The following is a 16,555-nucleotide window of genomic DNA, read 5'->3' on the forward strand; positions in this document are numbered from 1 at the left end:
GAGGCATTTTGAGTCTATCCTTTGTGACATCAGAATTAGTTTCTCATCTCAGAGTTTGCTGTGTTTATTCCTCTAGTGACTCAGTAGTTTATTGGCAGTCAGTTTGTAAAATGCTCTCGGGGATTATCTAGATGCAGAATGTTAGGAATGGAAACACATATTGCTTCTCCTGTCAAAAAAATGTAATTAACACACATGATATATCGTCTTGCAAAAGTGGATGAAAATTCCAGTGGGTGACCTCAAGTCACAGTTTCCAGTGACTTACAGACTGTCATGTTTCTGAATAGCTCCCAGCCTAGCACAGGGCTCCTTTCTTCTTGTAATCCTGTCTCTTTAGCCTCCTGTTTGTGCATATACACAGTATGTGCATGTGTTCAGCCCAAAACCCACCACTCAATTTCAATTTCTTTAACAGTTTTGATTTGATTTGGTTTATTGCATAGGTAAGAATGCATTTACAAAGTACAAAAAATTGAACGTACTTTTTCCTATCTGTATTTTGAGAATTTCCTCATTCTTTTGTGTGGTACACATAATTCACTATATAGATGTATAATTTATTTAACCCATCTCTTATTGATGGATATTAGGTTCTTTCCAGTCTTTTGCTATTATCAAAAAATATTTTAGAAATGCGGTGCATTTTTGCATATCATTAATTACATGTTAATTGTATACACACACACACATATACTAATAAAACATCTGTGTAGTGTAATTTCCCAGAAGTGGAATTTCTAAGTAAAAAATTCTGTGCATTTGTAATTTTGACAGTTATTGCTAAATTCACCTTTATAAGGACTTATACCATTTTACATTCAACCTGTAAATGTGTAATAATTGTTGTACCCCCTTTAGTCTTGTCATCAGGGAGTATTATTAATATTTTAGGATTCGACAACTTGAAAAAATGGAGAAAGCTTTTAGAGTGGATTTAATTAAGAGTTCTGTTATAAATGAGGTTCACTATCTTATCAGAAGTTTAATAGCCATTTCTATTTCTGTTTCTTTAAATAGTTATATTTTTGTGTTATGTCATCAGTATTTTTTCTTGTTGATTTATAGAAGTTCTTTAGGCATTAGAAAAATAATTCCTTTATATGTGATAGAAGTACTTCTTATTTTATGTAACCGTTTACCTCCCCCCAACCCCCATTAGAATTTTCTGCTCTCGAAATCCCTGTGAGAGCATGTGGGCCTCAATTCACCTTTGAAGGATAATCATTTCTCTGATTTTTTATGGAAAATGGTATGGTTAGATTTGATTTCTTCTGGTGTCAATTTTGCAAAATTATTTTCCTAAAGAATATTCCATTCTACTCAAGTTTTAATATATTTTCAAACAGCATATTTTTCGTAGAATGTGTTATAGCCTTGGTAAATTTTGCCTTCTTAAGCTATCATTTTCTAAAAAAGAAATAACAAAAGCCACCTTATGGAAATGTCTCACTGTGATTGGAGATTTGCATAATTTTTCTGGTAATGTGTCAATTTTTACTCTCTTTATACATTTTAAGACAATATAATTAGATACTTTCAAGCTCAGAATAAAAAGAAATTTGAGTTCCTGATGATTTCTTGTTTTTGTCTGATATTTTGTTTTCTGGTTTCCCACCAGAAAATATATGGGAATATATGCCAGAATCTTAAATAATTTTTGGCTGCAATAATTTTCAGAAAAAGAATGACTGATTTAAGAATTTTTGGAAATCCTAGGAAGTTCAAGTAGATGCACTGACTTGGAACGTAGAAATATAATTAATTGCAGTATATAGAAAATGCCTGAAATAGAAACAAATAAATTGCAGGTACATGTACATTCATAATATTCCTCAATTACTTCACTGCATTCTAGTAAATATGAACCTGTATCTGCCTAACTGAGAGAAGGGGAGCTTAACTATTTGTCTAAGAAAAGTTAAATAAAACCAGATATGTAAATCTTGGTAACCTTAATTGTTAAATTATTTCCCAAATTGTGTAGATTCATATTTCTTTGATCAATGGGAGACCGAGTGCTGATGATCCTTCTCCTGAACTGCTAGAATTTACCTCTGCTCGTTATATTCGCCTGAGGTTTCAGAGAATCCGCACCTTGAATGCCGATTTGATGATGTTCGCTCACAAAGACCCAAGAGAAATTGACCCCATCGTCACACGAAGAGTAAGTTATGAGGAATCATATTGGAATCTGTGAATAATATTGGGCCTATTGTTTTAATTGCCTGTTAAATAGTTTTACTTTAAAAATTTTTTTTAATGATGTGATTCATTTATGGTTGTGCAGGGTCTTCATGCTGTGTGGGTTTTTCTCTAGTTGCCGGGAGCGAGGGCTACTCTCTAGCAGCGGGGCGTAGACTTCTCACAGTGGTGGCTCCTCTTGTTCCAGAACATGGGCTCTGGTGCCCACAGACCTCAGTAGTTGCAGCTTCCAGGCTCTAGAGCACTGGCCCAGTGGCCGTGATGCATGGGCTCAGCTGCTGTGCCACGTGGCGTCTTCCCAGGCTGGGGATTCTTTACCACTGAGCCTCCAGGAAAGCCATCAGGCGTAATTTAGATTCTAGTTTTCCATGCTCCTATCTGCTGAGAGAGGCCTGGGAGCTGGGAGTCTTCAGCCACAGTCCTTGGCTTTGCCATCAAAACCTCTGGGGCCTCTGGGGAGCCCCTGCTCCTCCCTCAGTCATGTCTGACTCTTTGCAACCCTGCGGACTGTAGCCCGCCAGGCTCCTCTGTCCATGGGATTTCCCAGGCAAGAATACTGGAGTGGGGTGGCATTTCCTTCTCTATAATTGTCTGTTAAATAGTTTTAAAAAAATAGTTTTCAGTGGAGGAATGAAAGACTTTAAAATTTCATGGACCTTCCTTTGTTTAAATCCAGCCTCTGGGCCACTTATTAGATGTGTAAAAAATATCAAACTTTTTAACATTTCTAAACTTTAGTTTCCTCTTGGTACAGTGGAGCTCATACTGCCTAGTTTATTCTCTTGATTTTGAGGACAAAGTTAGTTTTTCCACACTTTGGGTTATCTGTACAACTATTATAATTGGCCTTGTGGGCTTGTAACCCACACTAAGAAATACATTTTATATCATGACTCAGTACATATACACACACGGGCAGACACTCACACCACATCACATCCTTATAAACTTTAATATGCATGGAATCAACTGGTGATGTTGTGGAAATGCAGATTTGAATTCAGTAGATCTAGGACAGAACTGAGAAACAGCAATTCTAACAATTTTGCCAGTGATATGGATGCCACTGGTCCATGGACCATTTTATCTAAATAAATAATTTAGCTTCATGCTTCTTTAATGAATCACAATGCATTTCTAGTTCAAAAGAATACAGATACTAGGGAAAAAACTGGTTGTATACACTTTTATTTCCTTTATGAATTGAATCTCAGGAAAAATAATGGTTATAGCATCCTTTCAACATATCAGTGGAAACAGAAGCTAGTAGAGGTGTTTTCAAACAGAAATTTGAGAGATTATGACACAGATGATCTGCCCAGGTTCAGGCAGTTCAGTTCAGTCGCTCAGTCATGTCCGACTCTTTGCGACCCCATGAACCACAGCACACCAGGCCTCCCCATCCATCACCAACTCCCGGAATCCACCCAAACCCATGTCCATTGAGTCTGTGATGTCATCCAACCATCTCATCCTCTGTTGTCCCCTTCTTCTCCTGCCCTCAATCTTTTCCAGCATCAGGGTCTTTTCAAATGAGTCAACTCTTCACATGAGGTAGCCAAAGTATCAGAGTTTCAGCCTCAGCATCAGTCCTTCCAATGAACACCCAGGACTGATCTCCTTTAGGATGGACTGGTTGGATCTCCTTGCAGTCCAAGGGACTCTCAAGAGTCTTCTCCAACACCACAGTTCAAAAGCATCAATTCTTTGGCGCTCAGCTTTCTTTATAGCTCAGGTTGCTATGAGTCATAACTATGCTTCCTCCTATCCGCATGTCCTGCCAGGTTCTCTGGTTTATGTCATCTCCCTTTTATGCATGTATACAACCAAGACAGTATTAGCTAGAGACTCAGTTCAGTAGTAAATCCATAAATCAAATACATGCAAACAGAATATCTACTGTGTGACTAGAAGCAAAGGAGAAAAGAGGATTGTAGGGAGAAACTGAGATTGTGAGACAAAACATTGTTCCACAATGACCCTACTGGGGTTCAACTGTTGCCACCAGATAGCAAAGTGCTGAGCCTACAGACTGAATATTGAAGGGCAGTGCTTTTCGCAAATATGTGAGGACTCCTCATACATTTTCTCATTGCTTAACTTCCTCACACCTAACTTCTCCATCATTACAAAATAACTTTTAAAGTCTTATGTCCTCATAGAACACATGTTGGATGTTTTAGTGCCCTTTCCAAACCTGAAATAATTTTGCCTTTTATTATATTTCAGTCTATTGTAAATTGTCTTCTGCAAAAGTAATCATTATTTTACAGCAAAGTTTAGATTCCTCACTTATTAAAAAATCACTTTTAATTATAATTTTGGCATGACTTAAAAATACACACCAAGGAAGACTGAATAATTTTGAAGTGAAATTTAATCTTTCCTGACAGTATATCTATCAAAGAAAAAAATCAATGGAAGTAAACGTGTTCCTTTTATCATCTTTTGCTGAAGGCAGAGAGGGTGTTGGGGTGCACATCTATTATTTATAACTTCATTGAACCTTTAAAATAGTGCAGTAAAGTTCAACATTAATTATGTTTTTGGAAGTACTCAAGTTCTGTAAACCCTACATATAAATTTAAATGTATAAAAATAGGATATTGAATTTTAACTCTTCTTCATGACTTAGAAATGAAGCATTACACATTTATATTTAAAGCAGTTTTAAAAACATCCACAAAACTTCTGTATCAGCATTCTGAGCAACTATGCCTGTTTTATCTGTATTATTAGGTGATGAAGTTAGTGAAACGCAGAGTTTAACGTCTAAATGAAATATAAACTTCCTTGCAAGTTACAATAGTGTGAGGTGTAAGTGTATCAAGTAAGATAAAGTAACACAAAATATTATAAAAGATACTGTATATAAACAGCAAAAACAAAAAGAAAAAATGTTTAAAAAAGAAGTAAATTAGAAAAGAGAGTTTGTGGTCAGGGAACTCAGATTTGTATCTATCTATTTATTCTCACTAAATATGTGTGTGTGTGTTTAGTGTAAATAATTGGAATAATAGAACTATCTACCACTGTGATGACTATTTAGATTCCACAAGATAATATGAAGTACTTTCACAACTAACTATAACTTGTGATATACAAATTAGTTAAAATTTTTTAATTGTTCAGTTGTATAAATTATGAGTAACCTTTCAAAAATAGCTAGGTAGATGAAAATAATTTGAGGCAGTCCTGTGTTAACCTAAACAGGAAGGTAATTGCATGAACATTTTAACATAATAATGAAGAAATAGTGTTCTGCACATCTAGTTTATGTCTTGCATTATATTAAACCAATCTTGTAGTTAATTACTTTTCATGTGCTTCTTGATATGCTTAAGAAATGTGTCATCATGAGCACCCTTTTCCTTACATTTGTTGATTCTTTTCAAATTCATTAAGTAGAACAGTCTGCATATGATTCGTGAACACTGGCATTCCTAAAATGATAATAAAAGAGGTTTTCTGTCTTTCAACTTTTATGAAGAATTATTGTCCTTGCTTCCCCCGACCCTGTAACAATTTGCTTTCGATAATAAATGCTCCAGCATGGAGTTTCTGTACTGTGCAGCACTTTGTATTGTTGTGGGAAATAAATTTCTAAAATACCCACCTAACATGAACTATAGAGGCATTCTGCCCCTGGACCATGGTTTCAATGTGAGGAGTTACTGGATACTCTTGTGAGCCTTCAGTTGTTCTAGAGCTTCCAACTAAGGGTAGAAGCATAAAGCCAAGTTTTTAACTGAATGCTCCTTCCACCTTGCAGTAGTCTTAACAGGATTTCTCTCTGGATTGCTTTTTGCAGTATTACTACTCGGTCAAGGATATTTCGGTCGGAGGGATGTGCATCTGCTACGGTCATGCCAGGGCTTGTCCACTTGATCCAGTGACAAATGTATGTATATTTTTAGGCTGCTTAGGTAAAATGAAGCTCTGAACTGTAAAATGCTTCATGAGAAGCTTTGCTGACAGGGACGCTGTGAATGGGTGTCAAATCCCCACTTAGACGGTGTAACAGAAAGCCATGCCAGGGTGAAATAGAGCTGGCAGTTAGGATGATAGACTTTGAAGGGTGCCATTACAGTATCAGAAAACAGATTAGTTTTTTCCCAAAAAGGCTCCAAACCAGTCTATCTATTCTGAAACCTCTCTAGCTATGACAGCCTGCTGTATGATTTAGCTTTAGAGAATGCCTGTCATCAATCAACCTGTTTCTTTTATGAATTTTCATCAAAAAATATTAATGCAAACAAATAAAAAATGTACCTGGAAGTAAATATAAATGACCATGGAACCAGAGACCAAGGTAAGATGGGGCAGTAAGGAGTAGAGTGAAAGAGAGTATTCAAGACAGCTTGAAATCGCCAGGTCAGAAAATGCTGGAATGGTTTTAGGTTGCATTTTTCATTAATGACAATGTATTAAGTGAACATAACCTAAGCAAAGAAGATGAATGAGCATCTGTTTTTCTCAGGCATAAACAATCTGGTGAAATACAGAATCATCTACTTTATGTATGGAAGAAATATTTTGGATAGTAAGATCAGTGAATGTAGCTACCTAGGTAAACACTTTTTCCTACGACAACTGTAATACAAACGATATTTCTTTCAAAGCTAGTTTTCTGAGTAATGCATCATAGTATTACTTCCTATGGAAGATTCAAATCCCTGGCATAGTTTTTTTCACAAGGTTGTGGTCCTGCTTTCTGCAGGGTGTGGGCACTATCTATCAGATGTACTGATGAGCAGTATTTCCCAAGATTTGAGAACCTGCACAGCAGCCTTGGAAGGACGGTTCCATGCAGTAAAATAAGACTGTACTCAAAACACTTGCAGACAGGAGATTCAGGCTTGGAGTATTAGATTTCTCCTCTATCCCTGCCTCTCCATGCCTTGCCATCTACTCTCTCCCCTCTTCCTATGCTAAATGCTAATAGTCAGTTCGCTTCAGTCGTTCAGTCGTGCCCAACTCTTTGCAACACCATGCACTGCAGCACACCAGGCTTCTCTGTCCATCAACAACTCCCAGAGCTTGCTCAAACTCATGTCCATTGGGTCAGTGATGCCATCCAACCATCTTGTCCTCTGTTACCTGCTTCTCCTCCTGCCCTCAATCTTTCCCAGCATCAGGGTCTTTTCTAATGAGTCAGCTCTTCGGATCAGGTGGCCAAAGTATTGGAGCTTCCACTTCAGCATCAGTCCTTCCAATGTTAATAGTACTTTGATGGAAACCTTAAAATGGATACATCCAACCCAGAAAACCCATGGATCTCAGGAATTAGAGAAGTGATTCTAGTCTTCAAGACCACTCCTGATTGGGCCTTCATTCTCTGCTCATCTGAGCCCAGTGATTCCAGTACCAGCCTGAACCTCCCTTCCAAAGCTGGTGATCAAATATGTTCATCACTCCCGCTGCGGGAACCTCTTCCTTCCCAGACTGACAAGAGTTTTAGATTTTGGTTCAGAGGCTCCATGTTTTCTCTTGTCTTCATTCTACCTTTCAGGAGAAACCCCTCATTTATGGTTCCAAAGAATGCTGAAATATGCTTCCCCACCCTGCCCCCAACTTTTTTTCTTTTTTTGCTAGAAATCCCGCTGTGAATGTGAGCATAACACGTGTGGTGATAGCTGTGACCAGTGCTGTCCTGGATTCCATCAGAAACCTTGGAGAGCAGGCACTTTTCTGACCAAAAGTGAATGTGAAGGTATGTTCCAGACAGTCCAACACCATGTGTAAGTCTTCCTTTCCTGGGGCACAGGTGGTGTAAACACATGCTGATTTCAAGTGAACTCATATGTCAAATTCATATGCATTTCATCCAAGACAGTAGCTGTAAGCTCTTTTACTCTCCTGTTTTAGAGTTTTCAAGATTTTATTTTTTTGACAAATATTTACAAAATACTTATGAATTTACCACTATGTGAGAATGCAGCCTACCAGGCTCCTCAGTCCATGGGATTTGCCAGGCAAGAGTACTGGAGTGGGCTGCCATTGCCTTCTCTGAGAGAATTATGAGATGTAGATAAAAGCATAATATACACTTACTGTTATCAGGTGTGAATCTAAAGTTTATAGCATAACATATATGAACTTCTGAAAGTGTTAGTCACTCAGTCATGTCCAACTCTTTTGTGGCCCCAGGAACTGTAGCCCACCAGACTCCTCTGTCCATGGGATTTCCCAGGTAAGAATACTGGAGTGGGTTACCATTTTCCTTTCCTGGTGATCTTTCTAACCCAGGGATTGAACCCAGGTCTCCTGAATTGCAGGCAGATTCTTTACTGTCTAAGCCACCAGGTAAGCCCCTATATGAACTTCTGCTGAACTATAAATCCAAACAACTAGCCGGAAAGCCCAATTTAACTGAATTCAAATATTACCATTTTAGCAAATCACATTTAGTAAAGCACCCAATCACATTTTTTTTCAGTTCAAGAGGTGTATATGGCCTCCAACACAGGCTTGGAAGACATTTTAAACTAATAGTAATAAACTATTACTATTTTAGTAATAGTACACACACACACACACATAGAGAGGGAGAGAGAAATGTAAATAAACATACAGTAAAACCTACTGGATATAGAGATTACCCTTCTAAACAGGTATGTTTATAAAATGCTTATCAAACCAGTATAGCTGCAGATTCTCTGCCTGTTCTCCTTTTATATGGTTCCTCCCCTAGTAAATAGCTTTTGAATACCTGTCATCTAATAAATGGAGAAAACCAGAGGGGAGAGATCATACCCTAAAGCTTAGATTCATTTTATTATCTGGGAAGAAGAATGCCCCTGATTCATTAGTTATACTTAGTAAAGGGTAGGGTTTGGGGACAGTAGTTGTGAAGAATAGGAGAGAAGGTAACTGGGAGAGGGCAAGAAATCAAATGAGTGGAGAAAGAATATCTATTTTAGTAATCCATTAATACTTTCAATGTGTCATTTCACATTAATAATAATATAAAATGCTAATATTAGAAATGGTATCAGTGACAATCACAGAGTGCCTGATGAACTATGGACAGAGGTTCTTGACATTATACAGGAGACAGGGATCAAGACCATCCCCGATAAAAAGAAATGCAAAAAAGCAAATGGCTATCTGGGGAGGCCTTACAAATAGCTGTGAAAAGAAGAGAAGTGAAAAGCAAAGGAGAAAAGGAAAGATATAAGATTCTGAATGCAGAGTTCCAAAGAAGAGCAAGGAGAAATAAGAAATCCTTCCTCAGCAATCAATGCAAAGAAATAGAGGAAAACAACAGAATGGGAAAGACTAGAGATCTCTTGAAGAAAATTAGAGATACCAAGGGAACATTTCATGCAAAGATGGCTTGATAAAGGACAGAAGTGGTATAGACCTAACAGAAGCAGAAGATATTAAAAAGAGGTGGCAAGAATACACAGAAGAACTGTACAAAAAAGATCTTCACGACCCAGATAATCACGATGGTGTGATCACTGACCTAGAGCCAGACATCCTGGAATGTGAAGTCAAGTGGGCCTTAGAAAGCATCACTATGAACAAAGCTAGTGGAGGTGATGGAATCCCATTTGAGCTATTTCAAATCCTAAAAGATGATGCTGTGAAAGTGCTACACTCAATATGCCAGCAAATTTGGAAAACTCAGCAGTGGCCATAGGACAGGAAAAGGTCAGTTTTCATTCCAATCCCAAAGAAAGGCAATGCCAAAGAATGCTCAAACTACCGCACAATTGCACTCATCTCACACGCTAGTAAAGTAATGCTCAAAATTCTCCAAGCCAGGCTTCAGCAGTACGTGAACCGTGAACTTCCAGATGTTCAAGCTGGTTTTAGAAAAGGCAGAGGAGCCAGAGACCAAATTGCCAACATCTGCTGGATCATCGAAAAAGCAAGAGTTCCAGAAAAACATCTATTTCTGCTTTATTGACTATGCCAAAGCCTTTGACTGTGTGGATCACAATAAACTGTGGAAAATTCTTCAAGACATGGGAATACCAGACCACCTGACCTGCCTCTTGAGAAATTTGTATGCAGGTCAGGAAGCAACAGTTAGAACTGCACATAGAACAACAGACTGGTTCCAAACAGGAAAAGGAGTACGTCAAGGCTGTATACTGTCACCCTGCTTATTTAACTTCTATGCAGAGTACATCATGAGAAATGCTGGGCTGGAAGAAGCACAAGCTGGACTCAAGATTGCCAGGGGAAATATCAATAACCTCAGATATACAGATGACACCACCCTTATGGCAGAGAGTGAAGAGGAACTAGAAAGCCTCTTGTTGAAAGTGAAAGAGGAGAGTGAAAAAGTTGGCTTAAAGCCCAGCATTCAGAAAACAAAGATCATGGGATCAGGTCCCATCATTTCATGGGAAATAGATGGGGAAACAGTGTCAGACTTTATTTTTTTGGGCTCCAGAATCACTGCCGATGGTGACTGCAGCCATGAAATTAAAAGACGCTTACTCCTTGGAAGGAAAGTTATGACCAACCTAGATAGCATATTCAAAAGCAGAGACGTTACTTTGCCAACAAAGGTTCGTCTAGTCAAGGCTATGGTTTTTCCAGTGGTCATATATGGATGTGAGAGTTGGACTGTGAAGAAAACCTAGTGCTGAAGAATTGATGCTTTTAAACTGTGGTGTTGGAGAAGACTCTTGAGAGTCCCTGGGACTGCAAGGAGATCCAACCGGTCCATTCTGAAGGAGATCAGTCCTGTGTGTTCTTTGGAAGGAATGATGCTAAAGCTGAAACTCCAGGACTTTGGCCACCTCGTGCGAAGAGTTGACTCATTTGAAAAGACCCTGATGCTAGGAGGGATTGGGGGCAGGAGGAGAAGGGGGCAGCAGAGGATAAGATGGCTGGATGGTATCACCGACTCGATTGACATGAGTTTGAATAAACTCCGGAATTTGGTGATGGACAGGGAGGCCTGACATGCTGTGATTCATGGGGTCGTAAAGAGTTAGACATGACTGAGTGACTGAACTGAACTGAACTGAACTGGTGCTATAGTAATTATTAGACAGTGACAACCAAAAAAGAGCCAGTAGTGAGAAATCATAAAAATAACGGGCTATGTAAACATGTGCCAACAAGCACTCTTTTATACTTTAATATTGAATGTTGTCATTTTTGAAAACAACCCATATGTCCAGTTTTTCCTGAAGGGAAATACCCAAGAAACATAACAGATGACTGATATTGTCATATGTAGCCTAGTATTGCCATCTGTCCCATAATGGTGACAGGGATTCTAAAGAAACCTGTGTTTCTGGAGATCTATTCAGGCCAAGATGAGACCTAAAAACAAAAACTTCTGCGGAACTATAAATCCCAACTAGTCAGAAAGCCCGATTCAATTGAATTCAAATATTAGTATTTTAGCAAATCAGTCCCAATCACATTTTTTCAGTTCAAGAGGTGTCTATGGCCTCCAAAACAGGCTTGGCAGACATTTTAAACTAATGCCAACTTTATATATGAATTGAATAAAATGTATTTGTCGTGTATCATGTATCAGACATGATAGGTCCTTAAAATTATTGAATTATAAAAGAATTTAATCATAAATTATTTCCTAACTATACGTTATCTTTTAAGCCTAAGATTCTGCATATACTACGATGTCTTGAGTCTCTTCGTTTTCTGCCCTTACCTCTTTTGCTTTTTGATTTGTGTCTGTGTGCTTGTGAAGATATTTTGGGTTAGAAATCAGTCATTGTTCTGAGAAGTATCTGGAGGAATGGGGCCCCACTATGCAGTTGTGTAAAGGGGTAAACCTTAACAGCATCAGGGGAGGAGTCAAGATGGCGGAGGAGTAGGACGGGGAGAACACTTTCTCCCCCGCAAATTCATCAAAAGAGCATTTAAATGTCGAGTAAATTCCACAAAACAACTTATGAATGCCGGCAGAGGACATCAAGCACCCAGAAAAGCAACCCAACTCTTCGAAAGGAGGTAGGAAAAAATATTAAAGACAAAAAAAGAGACAAAAGAGGGAGGGACGGAGCTCCGTCCCGGGAAGGGAATCTTAAAAAGAGAGAAGTTTCCAAACACCAGGAAACCTTCTCACTGCCGAATCTGTGCCGAGCTTTGGAAGCACAGAGGGCAACATAACAGGGAGAAAAAATAAATAAACAATTAAAACTCGCAGATTGAGAGCCCTACGGCAACTCCCCCAGCGGAGAAGCAGCGCAGACGCCTGCATCCGCCATTAGCAAGTGGGGGCTGGGCAGGGAGGCGCAGCGCGGGCTGCATCGCTGAGAGTAAGAATCTGGCCTGAATACCCTGAGTGCTATCTGAGCGAAATAATTTGGGCTAGCAAACCAGACTGTGGGATATCTACCACGCGAAAAGCCAGCCCTAACCTAAGACCGCCAGGCCTGCGCACGGAACAAAGGACTGAACAGAGATAGCCGGCTGCAGACCTTCCCCCTCCGGTGACAGGCAGCCAGAGCTGGAAGGGGGCAATCGCAGCCCCAGAGAGACATTATCTATAAAACTGTAAGCAGGTTCTTTGCTAACTAAAACTTCTTGGGGGTCGGGACGGTCAACATCTGCCTGAGAAGGTGCGCCGGTTTTACACCCAGATAACCGAGTGGCGGGGAGGCGATAAGTCGCAGCATTGGCGCTCGCCAAACACCTCATCACCTGAGCTGCTCGGACCTGGGAAGAGCACAAAACGCAGGCCCAACTGAGTCTGCGACTCTGAGGACTACCCGAGTGCCTGAACCTGAGCGGCTTGGACCTGGGAGGTGCATGCAACCCAGGGCCAGCCTCGGATTGTTCCCGGCGGAACAACCTAGAGCCCGAGCAGTGTGGGCAGGGTGGCTACACACGCCGTGAGCAGGGGCAGACCCAGGGTGGCTGAGGCACTGCGAGCCCACGCCAGTGTTATTTGTTTGCAGCATTCCTCCCTCCCTCCCCTCAGCGCGACTGAACAAGTAAGCCTAAAAAAAAAAAAAAAAAAGTGTCCTCCACCGTCCCCTGTGTGTCAGGGCGGAAACCAGATACTGAAGAGACTAGCAAACAGAAGAAGATATAACAGAGGGAAACACCTTGGAAGCTACAGGCAATAGACCAAAACCCTGTGGTTACTCACCACACAAGGGCCAATAAGTTCCAGGGCAAGACATACCAAGCAAATTCTCCAGCAACAAAGGAACACAGCCCTGAGCTTCAAGATAGAGGCTGCCCAAAGTCACCCCAAAACTATAGACATCTCATAACTCATTACTGGACATTTCATTGCACTCCAGAGAGAAGAAATACAGCTCCACCCACCAGAACACCGACACAAGCTTCCCTAACCAGGAAACCTTGACAAGCCACCTGTACAAACCCACACACAGTGAGGAAACGCCACAATAAAGAGAACTCCACAAACTGACAGAATACAGAAAGGACACCCCAAACTCAGCAATTTAAACAAGATGAAGAGACAGAGGAATACTCAGCAGATAAAGGAACAGGATAAATGCCCACCAAACCAAACCAAAGAGGAAGAGATAGGGAATCTACCTGATAAAGAATTCCGAATAATGATAGTGAAATTGATCCAAAATCTTGAAACTAAAATGGAATCACAGATAAATAGCCTGGAGACAAGGATTGAGAAGATGCAAGAAAGGTTTAACAAGGACCTAGAAGAAATAAAAAAGAGTCAATATATAATGAATAATGCAATAAATGAAATTAAAAACACTCTGGAGGCAACAAATAGTAGAATAACAGAGGCAGAAGATAGGATTAGTGAATTAGAAGATAGAATGGTAGAAATAAGTGAATCAGAGAGGATAAAAGAAGAACAAATTAAAAGAAATGAGGACAATCTCAGAGACCTCCAGGACAATATTAAACACTACAACATTCGAATCATAGGGGTTCCAGAAGAAGACAAAAAGAAAGACCATGAGAAAATACTTGAGGAGATAATAGTTGAAAACTTCCCTAAAATGGGGAAGGAAATAATCACCCAAGTCCAAGAAACCCAGAGAGTCCCAAACAGGATAAACCCAAGGAGAAACACCCCAAGACACATATTAATCAAATTAACAAAGATCAAACACAAAGAACAAATATTAAAAGCAGCAAGGGAAAAACAACAAATAACACACAAGGGAATTCCCATAAGGATAACAGCTGATCTTTCAATAGAAACTCTTCAAGCCAGGAGGGAATGGCAAGACATACTTAAAATGATGAAAGAAAATAACCTACAGCCCAGATTATTGTACCCAGCAAAGATCTCATTCAAGTATGAAGGAGAAATCAAAAGCTTTTCAGACAAGCAAAAGCTGAGAGAATTCTGCACCACCAAACCAGCTCTCCAACAAATACTAATGGATATTCTCTAGATAGGAAACACAAAAACAGTGTATAAACTCGAACCCAAAACAATAAAGTAAATGGCAATGGGATCATACTTATCAGTAATTACCTTAAACGTAAATGGGTTGAATGCCCCAACCAAAAGACAAAGACTGGCTGAATGGATACAAAAACAAGACCCCTACATATGTTGTCTACAAGAGACACACCTCAAAACAGGGGACACATACAGACTGAAAGTGAAAGGCTGGAAAAAGATTTTCCATGCAAATAGGGACCAAAAGAAAGCAGGAGTAGCAATACTCATATCAGGTAAAATAGACTTTAAAACAAAGGCTGTGAAAAGAGACAAAGAAGGCCACTACATAATGATCAAAGGATCAATCCAAGAAGATATAACAATTATAAATATATATGCACCCAACACGGGAGCACCACAGTACGTAAGACAAATGCTAACAAGTATGAAAGGAGAAATTAACAATAACACAATAATAGTGGGAGACTTTAATATCCCACTTACACCTATGGATAGATCAACTAAACAGAAAATTAACAAGGAAACACAAACTTTAAACGATACAATAGACCAGTTAGACCTAATTGATGTCTATAGGACATTTCATCCCAAAACAATGAATTTCACCTTTTTCTCAAGCGCACATGGAATCTTCTCCAGGATAGATCACATCCTGAGCCATAAAGCTAGCCTTGGTAAATTCAAAAAAATAGAAATCATCCCAAGCATTTTTTCTGACCACAATGCAGTAAGATTAGATCTCAATTACAGGAGAAAAACTATTAAAAATTCCAACATATGGAGGCTGAACAACACGCTGCTAAATAACCAACAAATCACAGAAGAAATCAAAAAAGAAATCAAAATTTGCATAGAAACGAATGAAAATGAAAACACAACAATCCAAAACCTGTGGGACACGGTAAAAGCTGTCCTAAGGGGAAAGTTCATAGCAATACAGGCACACCTCAAGAAACAAGAAAAAAGTCAAATAAATAACCTAACTCTACACCTAAAGCAACTAGAAAAGGAAGAAATGAAGAACCCCAGGGTTAGTAGAAGGAAAGAAATCTTAAAAATTAGAGCAGAAATAAATGCAAAAGAAACAAAAGAGACCATAGCAAAAATCAACAAAACCAAAAGCTGGTTCTTTGAAAGGATAAATAAAATTGACAAACCATTAGCCAGACTCATCAAGAAACAAAGGGAGAAAAATCAAATCAACAAAATTAGAAACGAAAATGGAGAGATCACAACAGACAACACAGAAATACAAAGGATCATAAGAGACTACTATCAACAATTATATGCCAATAAAATGGGCAACGTGGAAGAAATGGACAAATTCTTAGAAAAGTACAACTTTCCAAAACTTGACCAGGAAGAAATAGAAAATCTTAACAGACCCATCACAAGCATGGAAGTTGAAACTGTAATCAAAAATCTTCCAGCAAACAAAAGCCCCGGTCCAGACGGCTTCACAGATGAATTCTACCAAAAATTTAGAGAAGACCTGACACCTATCCTGCTCAAACTCTTCCAAAAAATTGCAGAGGAAGGTAAACTTCCAAACTCATTCTATGAGGCCACCATCACCCTAATACCAAAACCTGACAAAGATGCCACAAAAAAAGAAAACTACAGGCCAATATCACTGAAGAACATAGATGCAAAAATCCTTAACAAAATTCTAGCAATCAGAATCCAACAACACATTAAAAAGATCATACACTATGACCAAGTGGGCTTTATCCCAGGGATGCAAGGATTCTTCAATATCCGCAAATCAATCAATGTAATACACCACATTAACAAATTGAAAAATAAAAACCATATGATTATCTCAATAGATGCAGAGAAAGCCTTTGACAAAATTCAGCATCCATTTATGATAAAAACTCTCCAGAAAGCAGGAATAGAAGGAACATACCTCAACATAATAAAAGCTATATATGACAAACCCACAGCAAACATTATCCTCAATGGTGAAAAATTGAAAGCATTTCC

General features: G+C 39.1%; 1 protein-coding gene across 3 annotated transcripts in view; it reads left to right on the top strand.

The window, feature by feature from the left end:
* LAMA2 (laminin subunit alpha 2) overlaps positions 1 to 16,555 on the top strand; it is a 707,472-nt gene that overhangs the window by 254,821 nt on the left and 436,096 nt on the right. For all 3 annotated transcript variants that reach the window (XM_086317880.1, XM_086317878.1, XM_086317879.1), the window contains exons 5-7: positions 1,988 to 2,167; positions 6,017 to 6,106; positions 7,801 to 7,918. In XM_086317880.1, coding sequence (XP_086174006.1) covers positions 1,988 to 2,167; positions 6,017 to 6,106; positions 7,801 to 7,918 — 388 coding nt within the window. The remainder of the gene's footprint in view (positions 1 to 1,987; positions 2,168 to 6,016; positions 6,107 to 7,800; positions 7,919 to 16,555) is intronic.

Source organism: Bos grunniens, chromosome 9, assembly GCF_055505025.1.
Source record: "Bos grunniens cultivar Pamir isolate PY7600 chromosome 9, Bosgru_T2T1.0, whole genome shotgun sequence".
Taxonomy (NCBI): Eukaryota; Metazoa; Chordata; class Mammalia; order Artiodactyla; family Bovidae; genus Bos; species Bos grunniens.